The sequence below is a fragment of the Typha angustifolia genome, chromosome 12 (assembly GCF_048772165.1).
Source record: "Typha angustifolia cultivar Huaian chromosome 12, ASM4877216v1, whole genome shotgun sequence".
Classification (NCBI taxonomy): Eukaryota; Viridiplantae; Streptophyta; class Magnoliopsida; order Poales; family Typhaceae; genus Typha; species Typha angustifolia.
The window spans coordinates 1,854,657-1,869,843 of NC_133250.1; the positions used below are offsets into that span (position 1 = coordinate 1,854,657).

General features: G+C 34.3%; 2 protein-coding genes across 6 annotated transcripts; one reads left to right on the top strand and one right to left on the bottom strand.

Moving 5' to 3' along the window:
• The first annotated feature begins 800 nt into the window (after nt 1–800).
• On the top strand, nt 801–5,267 carry LOC140772523 (uncharacterized). The gene is made up of 5 exons (XM_073114635.1): nt 801–1,128; nt 2,360–2,461; nt 3,972–4,113; nt 4,337–4,380; nt 4,790–5,267. Exons 1-5 carry the CDS (start codon nt 1,042–1,044, stop codon nt 5,006–5,008), a joined length of 594 nt encoding a protein of 197 aa, XP_072970736.1. The 5' UTR covers nt 801–1,041; the 3' UTR covers nt 5,009–5,267.
• Nucleotides 5,268–6,317: 1,050 nt separating this feature from the next.
• LOC140772133 (protein FAR1-RELATED SEQUENCE 6-like) lies at nt 6,318–10,729 on the bottom strand. 5 transcript variants are annotated; one of them, XR_012106250.1, is made up of 8 exons: nt 10,538–10,728; nt 8,231–10,336; nt 8,069–8,125; nt 7,773–7,889; nt 7,392–7,460; nt 7,125–7,313; nt 6,967–7,033; nt 6,318–6,711 (listed from the first exon to the last, which is right to left on the bottom strand). XR_012106250.1 is itself a non-coding variant. In XM_073114044.1 (6 exons), exons 1-6 carry the CDS (start codon nt 10,643–10,645, stop codon nt 7,179–7,181), a joined length of 2,592 nt encoding a protein of 863 aa, XP_072970145.1. In that variant the 5' UTR covers nt 10,646–10,728; the 3' UTR covers nt 7,123–7,178. The 5 variants fall into 5 exon arrangements, 1 of the variants encoding a protein (XP_072970145.1); XR_012106251.1 differs by lacking the exon at nt 6,318–6,711 and having other exon boundaries at nt 6,965–7,033; nt 8,069–8,106; nt 8,230–10,336; nt 10,538–10,729; XR_012106249.1 differs by lacking the exon at nt 6,318–6,711 and having other exon boundaries at nt 6,965–7,033.
• Nucleotides 10,730–15,187: the final 4,458 nt, after the last annotated feature.

Consider the following 15,187-nt stretch of genomic DNA (forward strand, 5'->3'; position numbering starts at 1 on the left):
TCAATAATAATCTACTGAAATAACTCTTAAACTATCACTTTTATGCTATATTTTTTTAAACTTTTTTTTGACACAAAGTCTTGAACTATTCAAAATATCTCAAATATTGCTTCCATTAGGTTTTTATTATCTTTTTTATTCATCAATTATTATGTACAAGACAAAATACAAGTAGCTATATAATAATATATTTACTCTTATATTTTATATTTTAAAAAGAGAGAAATATTAGTTTGCCAAAATACTCTTATCTTCTTCCTAGGGTGTATATTATTTAGTCTTTGTAATTTTTCCGTATATAGTATATTATGTGTCGGAAAAAAAAGTGTTAAATATATTTTACTCTCTTGTATTTATACGTATTTTAAAAAAAATCTTAAATTAGTCCCTATATTAATGATTAAATTATTAATTTTTTATTAAATTTATGTCTTCTCTAACAAACACGATATGAGTATTTTAGTTATTTTAATATTATTCAGTTAAATTTAACAGAAAAACTAACTATTTTTATTAAATTTTTGAAGTACAGGGTTAAAGTGATTTTGGACATAAATGGTAGAAGAGCCACGTGGAAAAGGGTGATAATTCGGGTCAGTGTAAATATTCCTAACCTATATATATATATATATATATATATATATATATATATATATATATATATATATATATATATATATATATATATATATATATAAAGTCTAATCGCACTGGTGTTGTGGGCCGTTGGATTATCGGGTTAGTTAAGATGATCAGGAGAGAATTCGCACCCGCATCCTCTATCCCTGCGTTCGGTCTCTCACCAGTCCACAATTTCTTGCCAACCCCCATCTCTATCTCTCTAATCTCACATCTAATAGAACCCTAAAAAAACCCCTCTTTTCCTCTCATCCCGTCCTGTATCCTAGATTACTTCCTCTTTTTTGAATTCTTTCTTCAGATCGGTTGTTTAAGTGCGAGGGGTTTAATAGATCTTCTCGCTCTCCGTCGAGTCGGTCCTTGCGATTTCTAGAGTCTTGTTCAACTGGGGATCTCCCCGAAATGGGTAAGAACCAAGCCTACAAGGCGATGCAGAGGGCGAGGGTGGGATCGACCTCGGCGGGGCCCGATGAGGTCGAAGACGGACTGGTCCGTACCCTTTCATACTATTTGAATCTTTTCTTCCTTCGTGCCTATTTTCCATTTGTCGTAAAGTTACAATTTTTTTAATTGGTCTTGTCGCAACTTAAGCTTAAATTTGTATATTTACACCTTCTTCGCTTACTTTTTTTATAGCCGTGTGATGAATTTTTTGTAAAGATTTTTAAGGATCAGAATTTTCGTTTGGGAATATAATGCTATTTTTGAGGATCAGAAGTTAGTGGTTGTATAATGGATAATGGCATAACTTGGCTCCATATGGCCTGTTCAATTTCTGAATTTTCCGTTTCTTTTATTAGAGAACGGAAAATCTGTTGGGGTTTTCCGCACTATCTGCCATCTTTTTCATTATTTTCAATAGTATATAGATGATAGTATTTTCTTTCTATTTTTTTAGAAAAAGAAAGAAAAAGGAAATCCTGAAGTAGTAAAAGATGTTTTAGCAAGTGTAAGTAGTAGATAGATGGTGGACTAAGGTGGTCTTTTTTTTTCTTTCAAAACAGTGATTTTAAGGTGGCAAGTGTAACATGTTTATTCATAAATATTTAGATAATAGGAACATGCAACTGATATTGCACAGAAAGAAGTGTATATAAAAGATAACAACACACGCACACACATATGCTCTAGAAAAAAAGTTTGGCAAATAGAGATGCATGTGTGGCATGCTTTGTTAAAGTTCCACCAGAGATAATGAAAATCATATCATAGATGGTAAGGGCTGGAGCATGGACTTAAGAAATTAGAACTATATAACTGCCTGGAAGAGGAATTCTTGGAGATATTACAAATACCCTGCTAGAAACAACTTTGTGATTTGGAGGCCAATAGAGGCGCATGAGTATGCCACGTAGGATTTCATTGTCATTTAACATTGTAAATCACATGCTACTTGATTCTGTGATCCTTGTAGGAAAGGTGTGGTAGTTTCAGTTTCTAGAGAATTGAGAACCAGTGTTGCAAGCTTTCCTACTGATCTTCTACTGTAATAGTTGACACTGCCTCTTCAACCTCACCATTTAGTCAGCCCTACTTTGATAAACTGTGATATTGTCTGATGCTTACTTTCTGTGACGAGGCATGTGAATATCTTTTTGACTATATACTTTACTGTAAGAAGCAAACTTTTCTTCTAATGGGATATGTATAATCTAGTAAAACTCTATGTAGATATCTCTATCTATTTTTTCTGAATTTTTACTAACGAGGACCATCACAGATGGATGGTTCATTTCATTCACCAGAGTGGCATGCTGCCCGTTTGGCCAGCCTAAAAACATCTCACACAATAACATGGGAAGAGTACAAGAAGAAACAGAAGGTACTTTACAAACCCACCCTCTTTCTTTGTTCCTTCGCATCTTCTCTTTTATCTATGCAGGGTAAATTTGTCTTTCACGTTACTTATGTTTTTATCTTGTACATGTATTTTCATTCTAATTTCCTCATGCTGTTTTGTTTATGTTATTTTTTTTAGAAAAATATATCAAGCAGATGACATGTTTTTTTCAAAAATAATATGAAAACCTTCTGTATTTGATCATTTTGTCAAAGTAATGTTTACCTGCTTTATGTACTCATAAAGGAACTTGTTTTCTTAGGATTTTGATCTTGAACTGTCTTATTTTGTGGTAATCATAGTTTAATTTGTCATTGTGGGTTTTGAATTAATCTTATTGTCTCTTACTCTTTGGCTTAATTGTACATCAGAGATGAACATAATTCTCTAAAGAAATTGTCATCTTTCTTCCTGTGTCTAGACTATTCCATCTCTAGAGGACTTCTCCAGGGGTCACTCCTAGGTTGCATGATTCTAATCTGCAGCCAGAGGTAAATTATTTTACTTGCCCTGGCCTTTTATAGATTTTATGACAAATCCCTTATTGGTTAATTTTGCTTTGGCAAAGAAATTGCACCAATCTTTAGAGGATCAGGCTGGCAACTGGTTATAATTTGTCAACATTTTGGGGCCTTCTCATTTTCCAATCTGACATTGTTGGGAAGAAGGGTTGAATGGTGAATTAAGGCCAAGTAGTTTGTCATGTGGGTTGGTAGTTGATACTTGACAGGATGCTAATCCCTTGTTGCCGGTGGCTCATTTTGTACATACAGTCATATTAAGATCTGTCAGTATTTATGATGAATCTTTTAGTCATGTAATGTTAAACAACATTTTGATACTGACATCTACTGGCCTGCATTAAGAACAACCAACTTTTCTTGATTTGGGTTGCTGAGCATCTGCCATTGAAGGACCGGTGGCTCATTTTGTACATACAGTCATATTAAGATCTGTCAGTATTTATGATTAATCTTTTAGTCATGTAATGTTAAACAACATTTTGATACTGACATCTACTGGCCTGCATTAAGAACAACCAATTTTTCTTGATTTGGGTTGCTGAGCATCTGTTTTTGAAGGATGTTGGATAGTAATTCCTGATTCAAGTTTCTCACCTATTGGTGAAAGCTCAGGTCATAGTTTAGTGGAGGCAGTCATGAACTTTGACCTTTGGTTATTACGTTGTATTAGGCAACTTTGTGCTCTAATGTGCTTCTGCAGTTCCAGTGTCTAACCGACTTTAGAAGGCAGCTGTCTTCAAGGTTTCTTTGCCTTGTCTCTGTTCTATCAATTGAACTCTTATATGCAATGCATGATAGATTGACTCTGAAAAATTTGTGATGATTAGACTTAAAAAATCTAAGATAGCTACTATTGCTTATAAGGGTAAATTTGAACAGCAAATCTCATATATATATTTTTCTCTTTTCATAAGATTAGACATTGGACAATTTATGGGACCTGGCTCTTTTATCCTCTTTATGTCTAGGAAGATGAACTAAAACGAGGTGAGCTGGAGGCTGACAAAGACAAAATGATGAGAGAATACAGAGCTCAGCTGGATGCCGAAAGAGCTGAGAAGCTTTCCCTTGGTAAAAACTACTCAGGAGTCAAGTCGTGCACCAAGAAAGGTAGACAGGAAGTTACTGAACTGGCAAATTCTATTCTATTTGGATAGTCTGTCTTGTAGTTTTGACATTCGAAATACTGGATGGCATTGCATTAAATGTTCCTCTCTTCGGTGATAGAAACCTATTGGGTTAATATTTGGATTTTTTAGCAAGTTCTTTAGGAATCTTTTGCTTCTTGTGATCCAACTTGATGCTTTGCTGACCATAAAATGTGTCATTGTAGAAAGAAAGGATAAAGACCTGAAGAGAAGTAGGAGAAAAAGAAAGGTGTGTTCTGATCCTTGTCCTATGTTAATTTTGCTATGCTTAATGCCTATGCATCTATACTACATCAGATATCAATTTCTTGTTCACTATTTTATGGTGTCAGGAGCATTGGAATGCTTTGGTTAGTAGAACCTGCTACTTTGACTACTGAGAGAATAAATATTTGTATTTGTATAGACATTTATGCATCTCAATATGCACAAGTGCATTTTTTTTATCATTCATGAGTAGATTTTGTAGTATTTAATATAGGCAAGGTTGGTCTTTTCTTTGCCTTTTTTATGGATTTGTTTTTTCTTGTTTTTATCAACTAAAAGTCTTTAACATCTCGCTATGGATTTTCAGTTTTCACTGGTTGGGATTAACTGCACTTTAACTTGATTGTTAATTTATGTATTGCATGTGGCAGCATAAGAGGTCATCGGAGTCGAGTTCATCTAGTTCATCTGAATATTCAAGCAGCGACGATGAGGAAAGGGAGTCCAGGAGGTCCAGATCTAGGTCAAGGTCGAAGCGAACAAAGAAGGAAAAGAAACGCAGGTCAAGGACGAAACATCAGAACAGTGATAGTGAGGAAGCCGGAGGGCCAGTGCCACTTTCAAAGTTCTTTGGGAATGTAAAGAACTAGACATTCCTATTGTACTTTTGTTGCTCTCTTATTGATGCTGGTAACAGAGACAATATTCTGTAAGTTCCTTAAGTTCAATGTGAAGATTGCTACTTCTTTATCTAATTGGTGTGGTGTAAAAAGATAACAGCATCTGCAAAAATCTCTGTATTCTTAGATGGATTTAGTTCTCCCATTATTTAAAATTGGTGGAGGCAATTGATGAAGTGTAACATTCATCCTACTAGTTAATTACTAGAACTTTAGTTAAACTTGTTAATTTTGTTCTGCTCTTATTCTTTCCATGAGGCAATAGAATTTGCTGCACTCAATTGCCAGAATATGAGGTTCATATAACAGATTTTAAGCAGCCAAAAGCCAAAACAGTAAAATAATGTATTCTAAGCAATTTCTTGCTTATGGTCTTGAACAATTATATTTAACTGGTCTATCTTCTAAACTTATTATTTGAAAGCAGTTTATTTTTGATACATCTTGAGAAAAATGCTAAACTTTTAATTTAAGCATGTTCAACATTTTATGTTAGATATAAAATCCTGAGAAGCTGGACATTTTTATCTTAAATATAAAGGTGATTACATCAATGCTATATATGAGATGTACGTATATACAAATTTGAGAAGATGTGAGAGAGTGAAAAGAGAAGATTTGATTTATATTTATATTGTCTAAATATAAATTCAATATTTTTTCTAGTTATCATATTGTAACATGATGAATCTCTCTAGTTTATCTAATTAGCAGATAAATACAAATCAATAAATGATCTTCTTATATATTTTTAACATAAATAAAATGTTATTAAGTTCAATATTTTACGTTTAAAATAAAGTGCTGAAATTTTCAATGGTTTATGACTGTAAAATACCAATAAGTTTAGCATTTTTCAATTAACAATTGACATGTTGAAAAGCTAACCCTATTTAGCAATTAGTATTAAGTTTAAGAAATGGGCTATTCATATAAATAAGTTTGCGTGAGTGCCCCATTTTGATTAACAAAACTCTAAATTTTATCCTCTGTTAAGGCAAAAGTGTGACCGACAACTACATTCTTTCCTTTTTCTTTTTTTTTTTTGTGTGGAAAAAAGGCATTCACAAATCAGTTGTATTTGGTACTAAATCTTTCCCTAGGTATCGAATTATGTTTCTTTGGCATCATTAGAATATGAAATCAGAAGTTACAATAGTATATTTGATCGCTGATTGCAATGGATATAGAGCAACAGAAGAGTAGGAATCAACTTATCAACCAATAGAATGGAAAGTCTTATAAACCCAATCAAACTGCAGCTCAAACAACACAAAAGAAAAAGAAAATGTACAACCTTTACTTGAATTAACCTGCAACATAAGGTACAATTGAATTTTACAGCATATACATACATATATATCTGAATGGATCCTCATTTATGAGGAAACAGGAAATTTGACATAGTACATTAACTGATGAAGCCAGAATTTACAGAACTTTTACAAATGGCAAGTTAGCTACAATACAAAGCCCAAGTATGTTTGTCATCTTCATGAAATTACAGTTGAAAAAAGCAAGATATTTACAATGCAAGCAGCCTTCCGGAAAAATACAGATTAAGCTACTTCCAGCAGTCGCGGCACATTGCTAGCAGGTGCAAGCTCTCCGCTCATAAAATTTTGCCATCTAGGAAGACTCACCGGTGATTTTTTTCTGTCTTTTTTTTTCACCTGAAGAATACTTAGGACTGTTATGAACTGATCAAAATATCTGATAATAGATGCTACCAGACAGCTTATCATTTGGGAGCGGAGCAAATCATGGATTACATATTTCCTTGACAAACTTCCTATCATTAAAGATATTACCACCCAATCTTTCATTTGTCAGGATACTGTATGGATGCATATATAGTTTGAAGATTAAACTTCCAGACCACTCACAAGATGTTGGAAACAAAAGGCGAGGTCCTGTGACAAACTTACTGCTATCCTTTAAAGTTAACACTAGCTAGTCTTCTGAACAATACTCTTAAATTGCTGCAAAACCGACCTGACAATCATACCCATAGGTGAATTAGTGCATTTTGTGCCACAAAAAGGCAAAATGCTTGATTAAGTCATGCATCTCATAGATTCTGTACCTGAAGGGAAACTCAAAGGAAAAAGGGACTCGATGCAATGATGCCTCCTCTCTTCTAGCCAGCTGTTGGTCCAGGAGGTTCAGTAGATTCTTGGGTTGCTTCCATGGGCTTGTGACCACGATATATCCTTCGTTTTCTTGTTGGCTGCCCTGCACTTGCACTAGGAGTTTCTTTTGGCTTCTGAGCTGCCTGCACAGACTCCAATCATTTCATAAAATGTGACACTACATGAAAGTTACCACTGAGACGGAAATTAATAACCCGTACCTGGAACATCTGTTGATATATCCATGGCATCATTGGTCCACTTCCAAATGTTTGTGGGTCAAATCCACCCTGTATTAAGAGTAAGTGGATTAAGCACTAATTTCATATGTATAGAGCATAATCAGGTTGATGACTTTGTCACAATTAAAATTGATATCAAAAGATTTTCTATTCCATGCCCAGTTATTTCTTCCCAACAACAGTGGTCATATATCCACCCTTCTTTGCATGTGATAAATATCCTTAGATATCAACATAGGCAGAGTACCTTTTAAATAAATTACACTCATTGAATAACTATAAGACTTGCAAAATCTAAGATTAAAAGGAACTGGAAGAAGTCCTAATAAACTTACAGAACATCATACAAAAGTTACATACCGGAAACATATAAACAATGCTTGGTCTCGTGGCTGATTGATTACCATTATACTGTTGGTGATTTGTAGGTAGACCAAAATAGCTACCAGGTGCTGTGATATTTGAATTTGCTCCATCCTACAATAAATGCATTACAATGAAACACGAGCAATATTTCAAAAAATATTGACTGCACACTTTCTAGAGCTATTGTACTTCAATGTTTGTAAGATAAACCATCAGATTAATGCATGGTATCATCAATAATAAATAAGTTGAACTTGGAAAACTTTAAAACTCAAAGATTGGAAAAAGACCTTCAGTATTCCTGTAGAAGCTTGTGCTCCTGAAGAAGCCAGTATTTGAAGAGAAGCCTGTTCACAGAAAAAAGAATACCATATTTTGATAATAAGAAAAAGTTCGACTAGTGCTATGATATATACATTATTGAGTATCAATTTCTGAAGGAATATCTCTACCTGATATTCCTTCTCTTGTAGTGGTCGACCATGTTTTCTTAACTCATTTCCATTTTCAGAAGCCACCAACATTCCCAGATTTTGATTATTGTTTCTATTTGCTTTTGGAATGCACGACTTAATCTTTGGCTGTGTATCATCGTGTGTGTTGTCACTAAGAAGAAACTTCTCCACCTCCCTTATCAACTTCAAAGCAAGTTGATACTTATCAGACAAGACACCTACCTCAACAAGCTGAAGGCATCGCATTGACAAATAATCATATCGATCCACTCGGTTATTAGCAACAACATCATCTGAAGAACGAGCGGTCACATGAAGCTGTTTAAATTCCTTTTTCCATCTATCGAGAATATATTGTGATGGAATTTCATGCACTTGTTGCATTTTAAACACAGATAGTGCATGCCTACACAGTATGCCTCTAAATTGGAAAGATCCACAAACACAATCAACATTTTTTTCTTCCATGTTGTATGTGACTGCATAAATTTTATTCGTGGTCCTCTTACAATCTTCAAGAAAAATGCATTCCTTGACATCAAAACTAGAGGTGGGTCCATCAACATTAATTGCTGATGCATGGCAATACATTATGGCTTCGATCTCATCCTGGAATTTCTTGAACATATTAAGAGTATATACTTTGGACAACTGCTCTTCCATATAAAATTTGGAGACAGCTGGTCGTCTCTTATGGAATGTCTCAAAGTCTGCTTGCGCTTCCTTCTCATATTTACTCTGTAGAGTCATCTCATATTTACTGAGAAATTGCTTCAAAATTGTCTTTGCGTCCACATAACCATCAAAAAAAGCACTAACTGTGTCACTACGCTGGGTAGCAGACATTCCTGCCCAGAATGCGTCTTTTAGGAAAACAGGTACCCAAGAATACCGGCATTCATATAGTGATCTTAGCCACTCATTCCCCTGAAGTCCATATATCTCAATCATCCTCCTCCACTCATCTTCAAATTCATATATCTGTAATGAATCATATACAGCCTTCTGTAATGCCTTGCTAATCACTCTGTACTCTGCCATACCTCCTAATCTTTCGCTAGCCCTTTTCATTATCTGAAACAGGCAAAACCGATGATGAACACCTGGAAGCACCTCAGATATTGCACTCTGTATGCCCTTACATTGGTCAGTGATGAGGGCCTTCGGAAGATGCCCTGACATACACGCTATCCATGCCTTGAACAACCATACATAGGTTTCCGCTGTCTCATCTGAGAGCAGACTACAACCCAACAACACTGACTGACCATGATGGTTCACTCCAACAAAGGTAACAAGAGGCATCTCATGTTTACTGACCACATAGCTTGTATCAAGTGCAACAACATCATTATAGTACTCATATGCCGCTCTTGACCTTGCATCAGCCCAGAACACATTCCTCACACATCCTTCCGCATCCAGATCTACAACATTGAAGAAATTCGAGTTCTTTGCCTGCATCCGAGTAAAGAATAGACGGAGAGCTTCAGCATCTCCTTCTCCAAACTTCAATCGACCTCTTTCCACAAAACTCCTATGCTCGCTCTCCCCAAAGAGTAGCTCTTCAAGCGCCCCTAATCTATCAACTGGCATTCTACTTGGCTCTTCTGGCGGCAACATACTGCCACTGTTAGCCCGCAACCGCCGTTTAGCTGCACCTGAGAGCTGCTTATAGCAGCTTAGAAACCTTGCCATTGATGGGCTGACCGGATGGTTGTGATCAAGACTAGCCAGCTCCAAATGCAGCAATCCATCACCCCATAACTTGACCCTAATCTTTGCCAGGCAATTCGTAGTGGCTGAAGTCCTCTTCCTGAATTTAGGTTCAGACCGTCTCCGGCCACCCTTGCAGCACATCAATTCTAGGTACAAACAGACCCCTTCTTTAGTAAAAGAAGACCTTCTCACTGAGACGCCAAATCCTACACGACGAGCATATCGTTTGTAGAATCTGGAGACATCTTGGTGGGTCTTGAACACCATCCCCACCTCAGGGACCCCATCGTAGCCACCCTCTGTGGAGTTATATCCATCCATCTCATCGTTCTCCATCTCCTCCAAAGTACCAGCTCCATCCATGGAGCTATTCCCGGCCATATTCTAACAAAAACCCATAAAGATCTTATTTTTCTTTTTTTTTTTTTTTTAAAAAAAAAAACTACAACTTTCAATCTACTTTGACTAACAAAGAGACAGAGATAAAGAAAGATGCAAAATTTTCGCAAAATAATTCAAAATACAAACATAGAGAGTAACATCCAAGAACAAGAAGCAAAGAAATCGCGAAAAAGATTCAGAAACCTTGGAATTGGGCTGGAAGAAATATGAGACCTGAGAGTTGAGGTCGCGGCGGGCGAGGCGGGCTCGTCTAGGGTTTCTCGACCGGACGGCGGGCTCTTCCATCTCCATCAACGCCTCCGACGAGATCGAAACGTGGAAGAATGAGACGACGTCGATTGAGTTAAATTCTAGGGTTCCTTTTTGGGAAAGGGACTAAAGACAGACGGATGAAGGGACCGCGCTGGGTCAAAATTCGAGTCCCCAAGAATGCATCCGAAATAACAAGAGCAGGATGCGACACGTGGTACCGGTGCAAAGCTGCGTGAGAATTGAGGGCTATTTTAAGTGTCTTTATTTATAGGCCCAACTCAACTACTATGTATGCAAGAGATTTTAACGTATTTTTAATTTTATTTACCGAAATAATTTACACCTCAAAGTTAATATCAAAAGAGGCCTATTTTATTATAGCCCTAAATAAAACATTAAACTATGAAGCATTTTATCCTGCCAAAATTAAAATACTAATCATATTAGTGTTTTTTAAAGTAAAATACTAATATAGTGTGTGTTTTTATTTAAAGAAAAAATACCGAATAATTTAGCGATACTAGAAAAAGAGGATACATATAAAAGCTGAAAAATTAAGTTTTTATTATTAAAAATAATAAATAAGAAAGATACAGATAAAAATATAAAGGAAAAAAAATTGTAACGCCATTACTTTATGCTCGATTATCCATTGCAGCTATAAAATATGTCGTTGCGAAGAAATGAAAAAGCTCCTCCAAATTTACTTAAATTTTTTTTTCATTTTTTTAAAATAAAACGCTCTAACTCTTCATCATTTTCTAAACATAAAATACTAAATAGTTAAATATTTTATAAAATAAACTTGTAGTGTTTCTATCTAAAGATAAAATGTGGAACTCGTCAGTATTTTACTTAAGACTATAGTGTTACTGACCCATTTTAATATTAAGTTTGAGGTGAGAATAATTTAGGTAAATAAAATATAAAAGAGCCATTCGTTAAAACCTCATGTATGCAATAGCATTACTATAGGCGGATAATGCCTTAGTGAAAATTTATCAAATATCAAATCTCAATATTTATATAAAAATTAAACACATGACTTCTATTATAGGCTGGTCGGTAGGATTCAACTATTGCCAATGTACCATTAGGCTATATTGTTTTGTCTAATTATATGCATGTAATTAGACTTAGGTTTCTATTAGATAGAAGTGAAAATTTACGGCGACAATTAAATTAGTGTTGCTAGGATTCAAAATTTGAGAATATTGATACACCATGAGTCTCTTTTAACTATCTAAGTATGATCTAATATACAATCTAGTCAAAAAAAAGAGAAAGATGTTTAATGATAGAAAAAAATTTAGCAATATTTATGCATACCCTCATCAATTTTGTGGACAAAGCAGCTGAGAACGCCCAAAGTCATGCCCATGTTGAAGTGATTGACATCCCCTGGAACTCAAGAATCCCAAGCTTGTTTTGATTATTTCTGGTGCTTCTTTTAAGGAAAGGAAGGTAGGACAACCTTCCTTCACGGTTAATGTAATTGCTCTATTTAAATCTAAAGCTAAAACTAAAAAGTCTTAAAGGCCTGATGTTGGGATGTCGGATTTTAAAGACAACATGATTCAATTGTTGCTCTCATGAACAAAGTTACTAATGATATGGTTTCCTAATGCATATTCTCTCTTGGAACTATTGTGGGATTGCCAAGAAGGAAGGGTGGTCTTCTCTCTTAAATCATATTAATATATTTTTTTCTTGACATTCTTGTTCTTATTGAGGCACATCTAACATTGAGAAAATCTCAGGCTTGCCTACATAGGCTTAGCCTTGATTTGAATGAATACTGAGGACTTCTCTTGGGTGGAATTTAGTAATTTTAACTTCTCTTGGGTGTATATCTACTTCTATTAAGTTTATTGCTTATATTGGTCTTATATGTTTGTTCCTTTCATATGATGTAATAACTATCAGAGCTCTAATTACATTACTTGATTATGTTTTGATTAATTCGGTTTTAATTAACTCGTATTGCTTTTGATCATGCTTGATTACCTTGGGTCATTGTCTCGTAGGAAGGGATCATTTCAATTTGAATAGTTTTGGTTCGATTATCCGAAGGTTAAGAAAATTGTTGCCAAAGCCTAGGCTGAAATCATTATAATTTAGGTGTCTTGAAGTCAATTTGGACAATGTTAGATTCGATATTGAAAATGTATAAGCTCAAGAAGTTATTTCTCCTTTTTATGTGGGGGACTTTGTGTCTTGGTAGCTCTAAATTGGTAGTGTGTTGCTCTACTTGGACAAATTGACCTCAAATGGCAAAGTAAGTTGCTGATAAATTGGATATCTATGATGATTCTGATAAAAAAGATTTAGCTCTTTGCAAAAAAAATCCATAATAAAAAAATTTCATTGAGTTATTATTTCTAAATGATTTAGATTTTACTACTTCCCCTGCCTATATTTCTAATGCTTTTGTGGAGTTTTATTTGAGCCTGTGGAGCTAGATGTCATTCACCTTTGTGTAATGGATGACTGGCCCATCTCTTCCCTTCAATCTTCACCTCTTCTCTGATGACCTACTACTCAGATGTTTCTTTGAGGCAAAAGTGATATCAATTGTGTAATTCATGCCGGTGGCCAAAGTGCTTAGGCTTGATAGTTTTTAAATTGATTTTATTCAAAATTTTGGGATACAGTTGGTAATAACTGTCTTGTGTTATTTTCAAAACTCTTTGAAACACCTCGAACTAACAGTAAAGCCTGTAAGCCACAATAAGTCCATCAATAATACAAAAGAAGTTGGAGTCCTCGAATATTAAAGTATATAATGAAATTAAGCTATTACAATGGAAGAATATGTCCCTTTACAATATTATAATATAAAAAATAATAAAAGAGGCTTAATACAGTAATGCCCCGGCAAGTAAATTGCTACAATAGCTCTCACCATGCCTACAACAATATGCATTATGTATAAAATATGGATGAGCGTAATGCTTAGTAAGCAGCGCTATCTCTAATATGTTTATGTATTTATACCCAACATGCTAAGTACATAAAAAAATAAAAAAAATGATGTCCAGCAATTTTAAACTCATCTTCGTATTATATGTATACTCATGCTAAAGATGAGTAATGTACTTATCTCATCTCTATATACAATGTAAGATAAATACCAAGTTATGTTAGTTATCATTGTTGAACTCTTGTGCATGCTTTCACTATAAGATCAACTATTACTGAGCTCCAAAATACCAAATTTGGAGCTTAGTGGAGCTCCAATCGAGCTTCAAATGGGGCTCCAAATTTAGAGGCACATCCAAGAATTTGAAGCCCGGCTCCAAATAACTATTCAACTTTTTAGAATTCCAATTTTGCCCTATAGAAGCTTAATTCAAAATTTTAAATTTCGTCTATATCCTTTATTAAATAATCTATTAATTAAACTGAGTATATAATTAACTTTACTAATTGGTGTTTAACAAAAATAGTACATTTGGAAATGAGTCTAATGTTAAATTATTTATGAGTTATTATTAATTTTAATTTTTTATATTATATATTAAATATTTTTTTGTATTATTAAAAATCGGAGTGTCCTAAAATTATTCAAATAATGACTCAAAATAATTTTCTAATATAAACACCAAATATTAAAATACATCAAACATGACTAAATTAAGACATGAAATCATTAGAAGAAGCAATAGTCCTTTATAAGTCGGAGGATTAATATACAGGAGGTGGGTACAATCAAGAAAGAAGAGATGGCTACGAAATCGGTGGCGAGAGAAATGACTTACCAGACTACTAAATACTTATTATTTCTATTATTAAATACTAATGTCTGCTTATTTTGTGTAATGTAATTTTGATACTTTTCGGAATGATATGTAATCGATGTTTATTTTGTGAAATATAATTTTGATGCCTTTAATTAAAAAGTAGTAATTAAAATTACTTATGAAACTATTGAATATTAGTCTTATTTCACATATCTCGATGAGATTTTTCTAACTATATATTTTTTTATTAAAAAATAATAATGTTAAGAGTACCTATTAAGTGATTAAAATATATTGTATATATATATATTTAATAATAAATATTGAGCCCAGCACATTGGTCGGAGCCCAAAGGCTCCAAATGGAGATGCTCTAATAGCAATGGGCCTTTTCTTGAAGAGGTTATAAGTGTTCTTTATTGGCACGTCTGGAATAACCAAAACAATGTTCCTTTAAATAATCTCAAAGAGAATGATGTCAGGAGTCTAAGACCGAACCCTAGCACTCATTACAAGTAATTTGAGGTTTTGTCCCCTCTTCCCCTAGCTCCCTCTCTCCTTCGTGTCTCATTACATCAGAATCCCCTTCTCCTAGTTTCTTTAAACTCAACATTAAGCCCCCGTTTACTTATTATGGAATAAGATAAATTTATTCTCGAATAAGCCTCCTTATTCTAGTATAGTAATTAAAAAATATTTTATTTTAATAACCCACAATTACTATATTGTTCTTAGATTAGACATCGTTTGATTACACATCACCTTAGCTCATCATCTTACCCCACTTGCTTGAAATTTCAAAATTCCTCTCGCAAAGGCGGTTTACTCATTGGGCACGA

Excerpts from the sequence above, each read along its gene's own strand:
- LOC140772523 (XM_073114635.1), top strand. The coding sequence starts at position 1,042 with ATGGGTAAGAACCAAGCCTACAAGGCGATGCAGAGGGCGAGGGTGGGA. Across the intron at positions 2,462-3,971 it reads AGTACAAGAAGAAACAGAAG|GAAGATGAACTAAAACGAGG; the intron begins GTACTTTACAAA and ends CTTTATGTCTAG. Across the intron at positions 4,114-4,336 it reads CAAGTCGTGCACCAAGAAAG|AAAGAAAGGATAAAGACCTG; the intron begins GTAGACAGGAAG and ends GTGTCATTGTAG.
- LOC140772133 (XM_073114044.1), bottom strand. The coding sequence starts at position 10,645 with ATGGAGATGGAAGAGCCCGCCGTCCGGTCGAGAAACCCTAGACGAGCC. Across the intron at positions 10,337-10,537 it reads TCTTCCAGCCCAATTCCAAG|AATATGGCCGGGAATAGCTC; the intron begins GTTTCTGAATCT and ends GGTTTTTGTTAG. Across the intron at positions 7,461-7,772 it reads GCATTGTTTATATGTTTCCG|GGTGGATTTGACCCACAAAC; the intron begins GTATGTAACTTT and ends CTCTTAATACAG.